The sequence below is a fragment of the Doryrhamphus excisus genome, linkage group LG12 (genome assembly GCF_037039965.1).
Source record: "Doryrhamphus excisus strain RoL-2023G ecotype Guam linkage group LG12, RoL_Dexc_Guam_v1.1, whole genome shotgun sequence".
NCBI lineage: Eukaryota > Metazoa > Chordata > Actinopteri > Syngnathiformes > Syngnathidae > Doryrhamphus > Doryrhamphus excisus.
In genome coordinates this window covers 12318079-12333551 of record NC_136368.1, presented here as the reverse complement: position 1 = coordinate 12333551, position 15473 = coordinate 12318079, and the positions used below count along the sequence as shown (strand labels likewise).

The window sequence follows — 15473 nt, the reverse complement described above, 5'->3', positions numbered from 1 at the left end:
TACTGGGTACTGGAGCCTATCCCAGCTGTCTATGGGCGAGAGGCAGGGTACACCCTGGACTGGTCACCAGCCAATCACAGGGCACATATAGACAAACAACCATTCACACTCACATTCATACCTATGGACAATTTGGAGTCTATCTCAAAACACGTCATTAATTTAAAAAAAAAGTAATTAATAATGAATTTATTTTAGTTTATGCTGAGCGTCAATAAAAATTGAGCTGCAGGCCGCACTTTGGACAACCCTGTGCTTGGGGCTTGTACGGAAAGTTTATTCTTTCATTCATTTTCTACTGCTTTTTCCTCACGAGGGTCGCGGGGGTGCTGGAGCCTATCCCAACTGTCTTCAGGCGAGAGGCGGGGTACACCCTGGACTGGTGGCCAGCCAATCACAGGGCACATATAGACAAACAACCATTCACACTCACATTCATACCTATGGACAATTTGGAGTCACCAATTAACCTAGCATGTTTTTGGAATGTGGGAGGAAACCGAAGTACCCGGAGAAAACCCACGCATGCACGGGGAGGACATGCAAACTCCACACAGAGATGGCCGAGGGTGGAATCGAACACTGGTCCTTCTAGCTGTGAGGTCTGCGCGCTAACCACTCGATCACCGTGCCGCCCTGTACGGAAAGTTAAAGACTAAAAATAATGATTAGAGACAGGGGCACCCTTTAGCCCAGTACTATAAGAGTCTAAAAGTCTATTTTGGAGTTGTTGTTTTTTTTCCCCTCCCCTCTCCTAGTGTTGCCCCCCCCCATGCAAATTTCCCCACTGAGGGACGAATAAAGGCATATCATTCATACATATTTCCCCACTGTCCCTCTTTTATATATGATATACATGTCTTTTCATTGACAGACGGACATCAGCAACGGTGTGATCCACCTTTGTTTTGATGGCAGTATGGGAGATAAATGCATCAGCATTGTCAACGACACATCATCAACGGTGAGCGTGGAGGTCAGTCAAGAGCTGGCCGACACAAACTCACCGTTCCACCAAGCCATACTGGTCCTCACGGACACGTCCCCTTGCAAAATAATGATTTTCCTGAATGACACAAATGACCTGTCAACTGTGAGTGCCCGTCGTCATCACTCAAAACATGTCAGAAAGCTCGCTCCAGGTTTAAAAAAAATGTTCTGTCCTCAGATGAACGTCACTCTCCGTACGTTTGGTCGACAAGCGGTTGTTCGGTTTGAAACCAATGGACGAATGCTTGTGAGTGACAATGCTCCCACTGTGTGTGTGTATATATGTGTATGTGTGTGATGCAATCTTTATTCCTCGGCAGAAATCCAGCGCTCACATTGATGGTAGGGTGCTGAAGGAATGGATGTCCAGTGAGCCTGACATTTTTGAAGATGTGAGCGGCTGCACACATGAAGGTAAGCGAGACCAAAGAGACCCTCTTGTGGTCTGTTGGGTCTGCTCACAAAGTTTTAGCCTTCACTAGGTTTGCTACTGGACTGCTTGTTGTGTGTTTTTCAGGCACTCCCTATCTACCTGACACAACAGCCTGTGTCGGCACAGCCACCTTAATCACCTGTAGCGCAGCCTCCTTCCTCACCGTCTCTCCTAACAATGACCAGTAGCAAAGTTTTTTATTTGACAATCGCACTAATTCATGTTGTCATCACTTCAATTAAGCTCTGTGGTCACTTAAACATTAGTTTAAGTGATGCTAGTGATGCTAAATGTTCACACCCCTGTGCTCCTTTTTTTGACAGCTGCATAAAAGACGCAATATGCACTGTGACCGCCTCCACCATCATTGACCACCATGGCAACACCACTTCAGTGAAGGACCGCTGTGCCTACACTTTGTTTTCAGACACAGGTTTCCAGGTGTCGGGTGTTTTTAGGGAACGCCGTCGAAAAGATGTAATGTTTTTGAACGGTGTCATCATCCATCTAAATGATGACGATGTTGATATCTACCTGGGACAAAGTGGCAAGGTTAAGGTAAGCTCCACTATTTAGCCCTTGGCTAAGATACATTTTGTTCTGTGAACTTGTGCACATTTCTCTAATATATGGTTTTCTGCGTGTGTGTTTTTGGTATTTGCAGCATTTTTCTTTTGCGTGAGCATAAATGGAAAACATTGAGTAAAAAATAGTACAATGTAAGGGAAAAAAGTTAGTTTAAATATATACCTATATACGTAAAACAAACTTGTTTACAAAAACTAAATAAATTAAGTGGAAATGTATATAATAATAATAATAATAGGAGCTTACGGACAAGAACCACCAGGTTCAGGAACAGCTTTTTCCCAACAGCTGTCTCCTTGTTGAACTCTGCCCCCCATTGCCCACCCCTTCCACTACTTACGTACATCCCCCCGCTGATCTATGCCCCCCTCAATCACTTTATTGCACTACTTCATTGCACTATTGTACATATTACTGTTATATCTTGTTGCATTCATAGATCATACTGTTTATAATTTATATAATCTGCAATAGCCATACTCTAGTCACTTCATTGCAATACTGTACATATTACTGTTATTATATATTGTCACATCCATACTGTGCATACTGTTTATAATCTGTATAATCTGCAATAGCCATATTATAGTCATTTATATCCCTGTACATATCCTCACTGTATTATAGTCATAGCCTGTTATAGTTTGTACATAGATCTGTCCATTTTTTCTACATTTACTTACTACTAAGGTACTTATAAAATTGCACTTCTGGTTGGATGCTAACTGCATTTTGTTGCCCTGTACCAGTGACATGAGCAATAACAATAAAGTTGAATCTAATGTAATCTAATGTAATCTAATGTAATCTAATCTAATCTAATCTAATCTAATCTAATCTAATCTAATATAATATAATATAATATGAAATATGTGAAATTCAGGCCAGAAGTGCTTATTTTTCACAAACTAGACATTTTTGTCTCCATTGGCAATTTTATGCAAAAAGCAAATTGCTTATCTTAAGGCATTTCTATAATGAATTTTAAGTAATATATCTCATTTTACAGTATGCAAACAGATGTGCAAAATAAGCACTTACAGTCTGCAGTACAACACCAACTGGTGTTAAAATCAACAGTTATTTCATGTGTGACCACTGCTGTGATGCAGGCCAACCACACTATGCTCAACCTCACCACTACACCTGAGGACCATTATGGAGTGATGTTGTCAGAGGATGAAACTGGTGTGATGGCCAACGTGTCTCTGTCCGCCAACTACACCGTGGTCTTCTTTGATGGATACACGGTTCAGATCCACACGCCGAGGGGCATAACGGCCACAGGTTGTTTTCCCCTCCTAGAGCTTCATTTTGGTGCCATCAGATGTCTTCCTGTTTGTCTCACTGACTTTTTTATGATCTCTAACCATCCAGGAGTTCACACGATGGAAAACCTGGATGGGTTGTGTGTCAACGCCACTGTGCCTTTAACAGACAAGAAGGACAGTGTTCATAGCTCACTCGGGTAGGACCTCCTCACCATACAAACCACATGAGCTTTGTGTGTCCTAGAAATGACCTTGAGTTCTTTGTCACCTCTCTTAGCTGTGAGAAACAGTACATGGAGCCGGACGACAAGTCCATCAACTGCACCATGGTGACTCAACAGTGAGCAGCTCCTCTTCATCACACAGGACGTGCCATCACGCCTTTCCCATGTTCTCATTGGAGGACATTGTTGTCACTTTTCTGTGTTTACAATATTGGAAACCCTCACAATTGTTTAACATTGTCATGAAACAACATATATGTATATATTGACCACCTGGTTTAGGGTTAAAATTAGAGACAACCTCTGAAACTAGAGAAGGTAATTTGTGGAGAAGATGTGTGTGAATGATTTTTTAAGATGAACATGCTTACACATTCATTCATTCATTCATTCATTCATTTTCTACCGCTTTTTCCTCACGGGGGTTGCGGAGGGTGCTGGAGCCTATCCCAGCTGTCTTCGGGCGAGAGGCGGGGTACACCCTGGACTGGTCGCCAGCCAATCACAGGGCACATATAGACAAACAACCATTCACACTCACATTCATACCGATGGACAATTATAAGTCGCCAATTAGCCGAGCATGTTTTTGGAATGTGGGAGGAAACCGGAGTACCCGGAGAAAACCCACGCATGCACGGGAAGAACATGCAAACTCCACACAGGGTGGAATTAAACCCTGGTCTCCTAGCTGTGAGGTCTGTGCGCTAACCACTAGACCGCAGTGCCGCCCATGCTTACACATGATGTGTGTAATGAACATGATGCCGCACCAGCATGCCCCCTAGCGGCTGTAAACAGTATAGCAATGACAAAGCGAATAGCATTAGGTGTATCTGTCACACTCCTTTGTCCTTCCCACTGCAGATGTGAGATGTTGCACAGCGCCAGCTTCAATGCCTGTCACGAGTACATCAACCCCGAGCCATACATCACTGCCTGCACCAACACGTTGTGCCAGTACCCCAACACAGACGGACTCCGGTGCCAGTTTCTAGGGGCCTATGACAAAGCCTGCCACATGCTGATGGACTACACGTGGGGACTCAAGAGCGACTGGAGGGAGGAAGCATACTGCCGTGAGTGGCGTGTCACTATCACTCGCTGTCTTGTCCTGTTAATACAACAACTGAGCGTTTATCACCCACTACTTATAGGTTGATACATGCAAACCAACAGTTAAGGCCAAACAACTTCTCCCCCAAATGAGTCAGAGCTTTTCTTCCTGTCACTCACACACACTAGTGACACATAGTGTCTTGAAGGTTGTTAGCATTCATTCATTTATTTTCTACCGCTTTTTCCTCACGAGGGTCGCGGGGGTGCTGGAGCCTATCCCAGCTGTCTTCGGGTGAGAGGCGAGGTACACCCCGGACTGGTCGCCAGCCAATCACAGGGCACATATAGACAAACAACCATTCACACTCACATTCATACCTATGGACAATTTGGAGTCGCCAATTAACCTAGCATGTTTTGGGAATGTGGGAGGAAACCGGAGTACCCGGAGAAAACCCACGCATGCACAGGGAGAACATGCAAACTCCACACAGAGATGGCCGAGGGTGGAGGTTGTTAGCAATTGATGCTAATTGTTTTACTTATTTACTGTGTTTGTGTTGCAGCTCACAATCATACCTTCTGCAATCACACATACTGTGTTGATCATGAGTTCTGCGCCAGCGGCATAAATGGTGAAATCAACTGCTTCTGTCGGGCCAAGTTTGCTGCTGAATACAAAGAAAACAGCACTTTAGTAGGTAAGGAGAGTTCTTGGTGGGGTGCTGACCACTCCTGGAAACTCACTCATCAGCTTCATCAAACATGAAGCTGGCCATGTAAGGCTGCTGTAGTAAAGTGAGAAGTCAGTATCACAAGAGTTCGTCTTGGGTGCGTGATCAAAGATGGCTGTGTAAACAAACCAAGCACAAGTATAACAGTATGTTATGCGAGGTGGACGTTAACAGAGGTACCACTCTTGAGACATCAGCAACATCAGCATTGACATGCGTCCTGATATTCAGGTGATTCGACAATGTGTGAGGACAACACTGCAACACTCGTTCTGCCCAATTGTCTCCTGGAGGAGAAAGGCCACGACTACCACGACCTACACCTCAACGACGACACATGCGGAGGTCATAAGGACATGGAACACATGGTGACCTTCTCATTCAACAGTAGCAGAAACGCCTGTGGAGCTGTGATGACGGTAGGCGTCTCCTTTGACTGCTGCTGTAACATCCATGTTGTGTGAGAAGTCACACAGTAACACCGTTTGCATGTCCACAACACCCGCAGGCCAATGAAAGCATCGTTCTATACAAGAACACCATCAGAGGAAAGAACATCACTAACATTGTCTCTCATTTTGATGAGTTCCACGTGGACTTTTCCTGCTTCCAGTACCAGCCGGAACACCAGAAAGTGAGCTTCAAAATCAAAGACAAGTGAGTTGAGTGTGCAAGTCGGAATGTAGCCGGAGTCTTCGGTACTAAAGTTTGTGTGTACTCTGCAGCTCTGTCATGGAGCGTGTTATTTCCGATTCTTGGAATTACACGCTGATCATGAAGGCCTATATGGATGCTGACCAGGAGCGCCTTGTGCAGGATCAGACTGAAATCCAGCTGAACCAGACTGTCTACATAGCATTACTAACAGAAGATCTGGATGACAACGCCGTTTCCTTGGTGACTGACCATTGCTGGGCCAGCAACAGTTCATCGGAAAACGGGCCTCTGAGACACAACCTGATTACTGACGGGTAAGAAACGCATCATGTCACTGTTGTGACATGAAGATTTGCAATGGTTTCCCTGTTACAGCTGTGCCAGCCCTGATGATGACACCATCAAGGTCCAGGTCAACGGAATAGGAGTGTCCAACTTCTTCTCCTTCAACATGTTCCACTTCGCCGGTGACAACCGTGAGCTCTACCTGCACTGTGATGTCCACCTGTGTGTGAAGCAGAACCAGATCTGTTCCCCGGTACACTTTCTTCCCAAACACATCCTCCACAGTGAAGAACACGTTCATGACAAATGTGACCTTGTCTTGAATGTTGCCGTAGATCTGCGGTGCTCCTGCCAAGAGAAGAAGACGCAGATATGTTGCTGAAAGCCCCGCCGTCATCAGCATGTCCTGGACCAATTAGGCAAGCCTTACACTGTTGCCGACAGTTTGATCACCTGATAATTATTCTGCTTGTCTTCTCAGGTTGTTTCAAGGTGACTTGGACTGATGATGTGGACCTTCTAAATGTTTCCAGATTTTGTCTTGATGAAGAACCTTCATGTTTGAATGTGTTTGTGAAGATGAGCTCAGGTTTGTAATTAAGTCATGCTAGCAAGTACAAGAGTGAAAAGCAGATACCTGGAACCTTTTGGACCAGCAAACAGTTGATACAAAAATTAGTTCAAAAGTATGAGTTGGATTGTCTTGTCAAACCATGTTTAGGATTGCAGCTGATCAGCATCTTAAACATTTGACATTTTCACAGCTAAGGTGCTCCTCCAATGTGTGAGGGCACCTCCTTTGCAACCACCCCTCCTATCACACCTTATAACATGACATCTCGATGTGCTTGTATAACCACAACCTGGATATTGTTTTAGTCAGTTGGCTATTTGTCAGTTTGTGCACTTCCAAACCTACACTTAGTTTTAGTACAGCAAAAAGCAGTACCCACACATTGCACTCAAAATGGTCAAAATAGGTATAAAATAGGTGTTCAGTAATGGACATTTACCATCTTTAATAATACAAGTGTGTGATGGCAGGAATGGATTTGTGACGACACGTCCAAATATCTGACAATGTAATGAAGAAGAAATTGGATGTGACTGATTATGAAGTACTGTAGCCGTCGTCTTCTCCAGTACAAATATAATATGATCATGTGCACGATCATGTGGACTGTTGTGTTTTTTAACAACACATCGATCATTGACAAACACATTGATACACTTTTGCATCGTTGAATGTTTTGTATTTTAGTGAATAAATGCAGACATCTGGGGACATCCTGAAGGGTCTAACGCTATCAGCGCAATTTATCTTTATGTATGTATATATACACGTATATACACAGTATACAGTATACATGGGGAATATGGCTATTATTTCTAAATCTAATTGTTCACACAAGGCTGATTATGATTACTTTGAGGTTAAATAAACATGCAGAGACATCTTAACATCTTGTAAATGTGTGTTTCATCTTCTTCTGTTCGATTGTTCAAATCCATCCAGCCATCCATTTTGTATGTGTAATGACGTTCTGTAAAGTATTGGAATGCAGCTCTGAGGCAGCAAAGCCACTTTTAGTCTCTGTAGTGAAATTAATTTTAGTAATCATTTACATGCAGCAATCTTGAATCTGAAAACACAGTCTCAAATGAATAATCTAAATAAAACAATCTCCATTTACAACCTAAAACACATTTGAAAATGAAATGTGAGTACCCGGAGTACACGGAGAAAACCCACGCATGCACGAGGAGAACATGCAAACTCCACACAGAGATGGCCGAGGGTGGAATTGAACCCTGGTCTCCTAGCTGTGTGGTCTGCGTGCTAACCACTTGTTCGCCGTGCAGCCACCATAACAAAACATCACATTATAAATCATAAACATTACACGTTCCACGCTGGAATATGATTTGATGACATGTTTATTAAAAGGGAAAATGCACATGACATTGAATGTGACATCTACATACTCAAACTATACATTTTAACCTGACCTGTCCAGCCAGTAATGCAAGTATTATTGGTGATCTGGATGCTCTTCCATACTAACAGATTTGCTCTGCCAGGAGAAAATGCAAGATCCATAGTTATATTTAACTTTTAAAGTTTAAATTCTTAAGTTTTATTATGATGCATGTATAAAGTGGCTGGACCAGAGGTGGAGTGGAAGGAGATAAAATGAGACATGGGATGGGACGACAAGACAGAGAGAGACAACAACACAGCAGGACTATATCAGAAAATAAACATAGCATCCACAAATAGTTAAAAAGTTTAATTTGATTGATCACAGTTTTTAACTAATTAATCATGATTATTCATCATTAGTAACTATGTCTGAAATATGCCCATTGTTACTGAATTTAATGAGGAGATAGATAATTGGCAGGACAGGATGATACTGTATATATATTTGTATGTATGAACAGCTCCGGATGAACTGAATATTCACTTTTGACATTAGTATTTCAAAAGATTGTCTGATGAAGGTCAAACGGACCGAAACGTTACCTGAATAAACTGATGAATGAGAGCGACACAATGTGCGGGAACCTTCTTTTGAACAAAAAGTTGAAGCTTGAAAATGTATAGAGATAAAGGCATACTATATATGAGACAAAAAATCATGAGTATGACCCAAAGTTTGTGATGGGAGTAAATTCACGTGTCTAATTTGCATATTATGACATCACCAGAGTCAGACATGGTCAGATCCCTGTCTCCCTGATACCCAACAAGCTCATCAAAATATCTGATCCACTTATCATACCCTTCCTCACCTCTAATGCAAACACAGCCATCATCAGCCGGTGTTGGAATTGTACCGCTGTGTGTGTTCAGGCCAGAATGAAGACTCGGACCTGTGTGGGGCTTGCCTAATGCTGAGAGGTAGGAGGAAGGTCGTAACAAGGTCAAGAATCCCTCCTTCAAAGTCCATACCAACAACACACTCTCCATGACATGATGTATACTTGCCAGGATGAGCTAGCTGATCCTTCAAAATGATGCTACACAGGAAGAGAGCCAAGATCCAACAGAGACAAACACAAAGTTGAACTCTTTTCACAGTAACTTTGGTTTTATAATGCAGGGGATCACAAATAGCAACATAACGGTCAGCTGATATCAGCACCATATTAACAACTGAGACAAATGTGACTAAAAAGGACATGTACTTATAAAAGAAGCACAGGAAATCACCAATAGTCCAGCAAGATGCTCTCGAGTAGATCTCACCAGGCCACACCAGGAGGCCCACCAGAAAGTCAGTTACAGCGAGCGAGAGGAGGAGGAGGTTGGTGGGAGTGTGGAGCTGCCTGGAAACAAAGAAGAGGTCAAGAAGACAACAAATGTTCTTGGTGGACGAAAGAGTTTAAACTGAAAAGACACTGAAAAAGACACATTGACAAATATGTTGGACAATTCCAGAATAGAAATATGTGCCTGAAGTGGAAGATTGAGATGATGACCAGCAGGTTGAGAACCACAGTGAAGATGCAGATGACGGACAGCAGAACAGTCAAAAGAACACCTTCAGACGATGAAATGTGGGCTTCCTGCAGGAGATGTTGATGAGTTGTGGAAAGCAGAACACTGATTGGTCCTCTGTTGCCATCATCAGGAAGAAGACCAGATGAGAAGCTGGAGCTCTGAAAGCTTTTTGTTTCATCCTCTCTCTTATACATCTGATTCCTGTCACGTGGATGTTTGTTCCTTTCCTAAGTGAGCCAACGTCATTACGATCTCATTGGAGGACAAAACTGTCACTTCTCAAACTCCAGAAAATGAATTGTAATACATGACACACAATGTGACAGAACTTAGACACCTTACTCTCCTCCAACATCCGAGGATGCCCCACAGAAGTATGGTTGAAGTCAATCACCTTTACTTTCAGCTGAAAAAGCATCGTAACGCCGCTCCGAATTTCCACATAGCACACATTAAAAGAAAAATAGATAAAGTATTTTTTTCATTTTGCAAACTGTGTAATCCTCAACCCAGTGTGTCTGTGCCTTGCAAACCGTTGATGTCCAAAGTGTGGCCTGTGGGCCATTTATTGACTGCATTTTTATGGGCCCGTGAACACGACATTGTAGAAAAAGTTAACAAAGAAATAACTGAAAATTATAGAAGAGTTGATACTCAAAATAAATAAGTCTGACAGATCCCTTCCACATACGGTATACAAAGTACACATATAGCTGAATAATAACAATAAATACAGCAACTTATTCCATGTTTATTTCAGATTTTATATAGTGTACCATTTACAGTTAACCACACCTACTTCCAGTTCTTCTGACTGTGTGGCCTATGTGCTAACCACTCTTCCACCGTGCTGACTATTAAAATAATGGTGGCAATGGTAATGGTCATTGGCCTACTTTTTTGTGAATAAAAGCAGACACGTGGACATTCTAAAGCAGTGGTGGACAAACTCTGACCTGGGGGCCACTGTGTTTGCAAGTGTTTGCATACTGGCCTGCCAGTATTTAATATTAACATGAACAACAAGTTGGCAAGATGACTTGATAGTAGTCAGAATCAACCTCAGACAAAGTTTTGATGGTTTAAGTAGCTTTTTACAAGCAGCAATCCAGTTATTTGATGTGCGGTATGATGTTTTACATGCATCTGAAAAAACCAACACAAGCACATATAGCACAGATTGCATCATTATATTTGTTCATACAAATATACATGTATTGTACCAGGCATTAATGTGAACAAATAAACTGAAAAAACAAGGGTGGTCTAATATATTTATTCATTCATTCATTTTCTACCACTTTCGAGGCTTGCAGGGGTGCTGGAGCCTATCCCAGCTGTCTTTGGGCAAGAGGCGGGGTACACCCTGGACTGGTCGCCAGCCAATGACAGGGCACATATAGACAAACAACCACTCACACCACGTGGTCTAATATATACGTATGATTTAAAAATGTTTTTAAGACAACTAGACTGCCTCTAATTTAACTTTTCATATGGGTAGATGTACATGCTTTTCACTGGGCAGCTCATTTAGCCAATGTACAATAACAAATAACAAAGAGAAACATGTCTGTTGGGAGACACGCTGATTATCTCCCATGTTGTTGTCTTCACACCTCTGATTGCAGATTGGTGTCACTATCGTACCCCATCACATGCAGGTGTGACGCAGTGCTCAAAGACAGCATCGGTGTGCTGTCATTATGCTACAAAACATGACTGACACACTGGGGGAAATGTCCTTGAGGGCGCAGCACACATGAACTCATGCACACATAAACAATATACTGTATATTTTATGGAAAGGCAGCTATTTGTTACAAATCTATCAACTGAATGGACAATAATATTGGACGACATTGGATATAAGACGACAAAGAACTGCGTCCCATGCAGTACATGAGTCCACGTGTCATAGCATTTTAATGAATAAAAATGTTTATCAAGCTTTTAGAAACACAAGCCTAAGCAGTGCTTAGTAAATGTGAATGAATACAAAGTACAGTATTATGATGGCTTAGCCTGTTGCTAATCAACATCAACTGCTGAAGTGTGATAATTCATTCATTCATTTTCTACCGATTATCCTCACGAGGGTCGCGGGGGTGCTGGAGCCTATCCCAGCTGTCTTACACCCTGGACTGGTCGCCAGCCAATCACAGGGCACATATAGACAAACAACCATTCACACTCACATTCATACCTATGGACAATTTGGAGTCACCAATTAACCTAGCATGTTTTTGGAATGTGGGAGGAAACCGGAGTACCTGGAGAAAGCCCACGCATGCACGGGGAGAACATGTAAACTCCACACAGAGATGGCTGAGGGGGGAATTAAACTACGGTCTCCTAGCTGTGAGGCCTGCGTGCTAACCACTCGGCAGCCGTACAGCCTCCCTTACATGATGTTCATTAATTCCCATCAGACTATTATCTTTATTCCGTAGCGTGTTTCTTGGCTCCAGTAGTGCATGTGTTTGATTTTTTTTTTCTTTTTTTTTGGCCAACCATTTTCCATATCAATGTAATCTGCCCAAGGCCTTCAAAATCTGGAATGTGGGGTCTGTCACATACACACTATTAGCAATGTGGCTGTTCTGATTGGTTGGTCAGAGCAAAGAAGAAAAGTTAGGCCCAGACGTGGTCGCAGATTTCTTTAATCAGTTGACGGACACAAAAAATGATTGATGCGGTGTCTGTAGTCATGCAGTTGCTGTACTGGATGTGTTTGAAGAAAGAGTTGTCTTTTTTTTTGATAGGGTCATCAACACACCACACCAACAACAGCAATTTAATATTCATAAATGTTGATAGGCTACAATGTTAATGACATCATTTTTAAACTTTGAAAATCTTTGACCCAATAAGGTTTAGGGGAGGAACGAGGGGATGGATGAAGACTCTTCAAGACATATACATAAGATGTATGAGAGAGAAGTTTAGATGGGAAGCTGTCACAGCTCCATCTTCTCATCTCGTCTTCTTCTTGAGGATGGAGACGGAGGACCAATCAGAGTTCTGCTTTCCCCAACTCATCAACATCTCCTGCAAGAAGCCCATAACTCATTGGTCTGAAGATGTTCTTTGGACTGTTCTGCTGTCCATTATCTGCATCTTCACTGTGATTCTCAACCTGCTGGTCATCATCTCAATCTCCCACTTCAGGCATATATCTTTTTTGTGACATTGTCCTTCGTAGTCGTCAGTGTCTTTTCACCAAACTGAGGGCACAAGTTGTCTCTTTCTTCTTTGTCTCCAGGCAGCTCCACACTCCCACAAACCTCCTTCTCTTATCTCTTGCTGTCTCTGATTTTCTGGTGGGCCTCCTGGTGTGGCCTGGTGAGATCTACTTGAGAACATCCTGCTGGGCGCTTGGTGATGTGCTGTGCTTCTTACTTAACTATGTGTCTTTTTTAATCACATTTGTCTCATTAGAAAACATGGCGCTGATATCAGCTGACCGTTATGTTGCTATTTGTGATCCTCTGCATTATAACACCAAAATTACTGTGAAGAAAGTTCAACTTTGGGTTTGTCTTTGTTGGATCTTGGCTTCATTCTACAGCAGCGTAATAATGAAAGATGACCTGGCCCGTCCTGGAGGATATATTTCCTGCTATGGAGAATGTGTCATTGGTACTGACTATTACACAAGAGTTGTTGACCTCGTTGTGACCTTCCTCCTTCCTCTCAGTATCATCATTACTCTGTACATGAGAGTGTTTGTGGTTGCTGTGTCTCAGGGGCGAGCCATGCGTTCTCATGTTACGTCAATCAAACTACAACATTCAGTCGCTGGAAGAGCAAAGAAATCAGAGTTGAAGGCAGCCAGGACTCTTGGTGTTCTTATTCTGGTTTTCTTTGTGTGTTTCTGTCCATTTTATATAATCAATCTCACAGGTGACAGCAAAATTATCTCTTCAACTGCAAGATATGTTCTTTATTTATTTGGTTTAAACTCCTGTTTGAACCCGTTAATATATGCCTTGTTTTATCCCTGGTTTAGAAGAGCTATAAGACACATTGTCACTCTGAGCATACTGCAGCCTGGCTCCTGTCTGACCAACATTATTTAGAGTAGAGGAATTAAAACAAGCTTTCTCTTCTGTGTGGATCTTGAAACTGACATTTCTATTCACATGAGTGTGGAGGTTACGCATCTTTGTCAACTGTTACCCACACTGGACATCTATGTTAGTAAAATCTGACAATAAAGTGTGCCAAGATGTGGAATGAAGCTATGATTGTGATTTTAAAGGGGAACTGCACTTTTGCCCATCATTAACAATCCTTATATGAAACATGAACACATATTTCTGCTATTGGACTTCTGTGCATCAGAGATTGTCCATAACGAACACCATGTGGGTCCAATGATGGGGAAACTGCCAGACCCAAGCGTGTTGTTAGGGTGTGCTGAGTCCCCCGTCAGAGGTGTTAGTCTGATGGAACCTTGGCTGCCTACGGTCTCTCCGACGCACGGAGTGAAGTGTCTTGGATGCCAGGATCGAACCGCCAACCTTCCAGTTTCTGGACGACTTGCTCTCCTCCTGAATAATAATAATAATAATAATAATAATAATAATAATAATAATAATAATAATAATAATAATAATAATAATAATAATAATAATAATAATAATAATAATAATGATAACAATAATAATAATAATAATAATAATAATAATAATAATAATAATAATAATAATAATAATAATAATAATAATAATAATAATAATAATAATAATAATAATAATAATGATAACAATAATAATAATAATAATAATAATAATACCTCCTGAATAACTGCTGCCACAACTGGTTAGCAGCTCTGGCAGTTGCTAAGGCAAAAACACAGATGTGATGAATGGGATGCTTCTGTGGCATGGCGAGGGAGCTGCGGGGAATAATGTAGCTAATGATGCTAACATCGCCACCTAGGATGGACACAAGGCAGACACAAGTTCTTTTAATAACATTTATATATATGGGGCAGAGGCAAAAGTTACAATATAAAAATGTACAATTTATTGTTTTCTAAAAAACATTCATTCATTTTCTACCGCTTATCCTCACAAGGGTCACATGGGAAGAACATGCAAACTCCTGGACTGGTCGCCAGCCAATCACAGGGCCCATATAGACAAACAACCATTCACACTCACATTCATACCTATGGACAATTTGGAGTCACCAATTAACCTAGCATGTTTTTGCAATGTGGGAGGAAACCGGAGTACCCGGATAAAACCCACGCATGCACGGGGAGAACATGCAAACTCCACACAGAGATGGCCGAGGGTAGAATTGAACTCTGGTCTCTTAGCTGCGCGCTAACCACTCGGCAGCTGTGCAGCCAAACAAAATTAAAAAACAATTAAATTTACAGTTAAGGGCTGCACGGTGAACAAGTGGTTAGAGCGCCAACCTTACAGCTAGGAGACCTGGGTTCAATTCCACCCTCGGCCATCCCTGTGTGGAATTTGCATGTTCTCCCTGTGCATGTGTGGGTTTTCCTCCCACATTCCAAAAACATGCTGGGTTAAATGGCGACTCCAAATTGTGAATGGTTGTTTGTCTATATGTGCCCTGTGATTGGCTGGTGACCAGTCCGGGGTCCAGTCCAGTCCGCCCGAAGACAGCTGGGATAGGCTCCAGCATCCCTGCGACCCTGGTGAGGATAAGTAGTAGAAAATGAATGAATGAATGAATGAATGA

At 42.2% G+C, this 15473-nt stretch overlaps 3 protein-coding genes and 1 pseudogene across 3 annotated transcripts; 3 read left to right on the top strand and 1 right to left on the bottom strand.

The window, feature by feature from the left end:
• Positions 1–4283: 4283 nt before the first annotated feature.
• LOC144901561 (otogelin-like) lies at positions 4284–5804 on the top strand. The gene is made up of 4 exons (XM_078795401.1): positions 4284–4306; positions 4374–4585; positions 5132–5266; positions 5531–5804. Exons 1-4 carry the CDS (start codon positions 4284–4286, stop codon positions 5761–5763), a joined length of 603 nt encoding a protein of 200 aa, XP_078651527.1. The 3' UTR covers positions 5764–5804.
• Positions 5805–5857: 53 nt separating this feature from the next.
• On the top strand, positions 5858–6660 carry LOC131135964 (pancreatic secretory granule membrane major glycoprotein GP2-like). Its single transcript, XM_058082400.2, has 4 exons — positions 5858–5956; positions 6025–6270; positions 6332–6494; positions 6577–6660. Exons 2-4 carry the CDS (start codon positions 6032–6034, stop codon positions 6658–6660), a joined length of 486 nt encoding a protein of 161 aa, XP_057938383.2. The 5' UTR covers positions 5858–5956; positions 6025–6031.
• A 2400-nt stretch (positions 6661–9060) lies between these two features.
• Positions 9061–9873, bottom strand: LOC131135631 (trace amine-associated receptor 1-like; annotated as a pseudogene).
• Positions 9874–12747: 2874 nt separating this feature from the next.
• On the top strand, positions 12748–13831 carry LOC131135630 (trace amine-associated receptor 13c-like). The gene is made up of 2 exons (XM_058081752.2): positions 12748–12920; positions 13015–13831. The coding sequence occupies exons 1-2, from the start codon at positions 12748–12750 to the stop codon at positions 13829–13831; spliced, it is 990 nt and encodes a 329-aa protein (XP_057937735.2).
• Positions 13832–15473: the final 1642 nt, after the last annotated feature.

Coding starts and splice junctions, on each gene's coding strand:
- LOC131135630 (XM_058081752.2), top strand. CDS start 12,748: ATGGAGACGGAGGACCAATCAGAGTTCTGCTTTCCCCAACTCATCAAC. Junction 12,921..13,014: donor ATCTCAATCTCCCACTTCAG/GCATATATCTTT, acceptor CTTTGTCTCCAG/GCAGCTCCACACTCCCACAA.
- LOC131135964 (XM_058082400.2), top strand. CDS start 6,032: ATGGAGCGTGTTATTTCCGATTCTTGGAATTACACGCTGATCATGAAG. Junction 6,271..6,331: donor CACAACCTGATTACTGACGG/GTAAGAAACGCA, acceptor TCCCTGTTACAG/CTGTGCCAGCCCTGATGATG. Junction 6,495..6,576: donor AGAACCAGATCTGTTCCCCG/GTACACTTTCTT, acceptor ATGTTGCCGTAG/ATCTGCGGTGCTCCTGCCAA.
- LOC144901561 (XM_078795401.1), top strand. CDS start 4,284: ATGCCCCCTAGCGGCTGTAAACA. Junction 4,307..4,373: donor CCCCCTAGCGGCTGTAAACA/GTATAGCAATGA, acceptor TTCCCACTGCAG/ATGTGAGATGTTGCACAGCG. Junction 5,267..5,530: donor AGAAAACAGCACTTTAGTAG/GTAAGGAGAGTT, acceptor CCTGATATTCAG/GTGATTCGACAATGTGTGAG.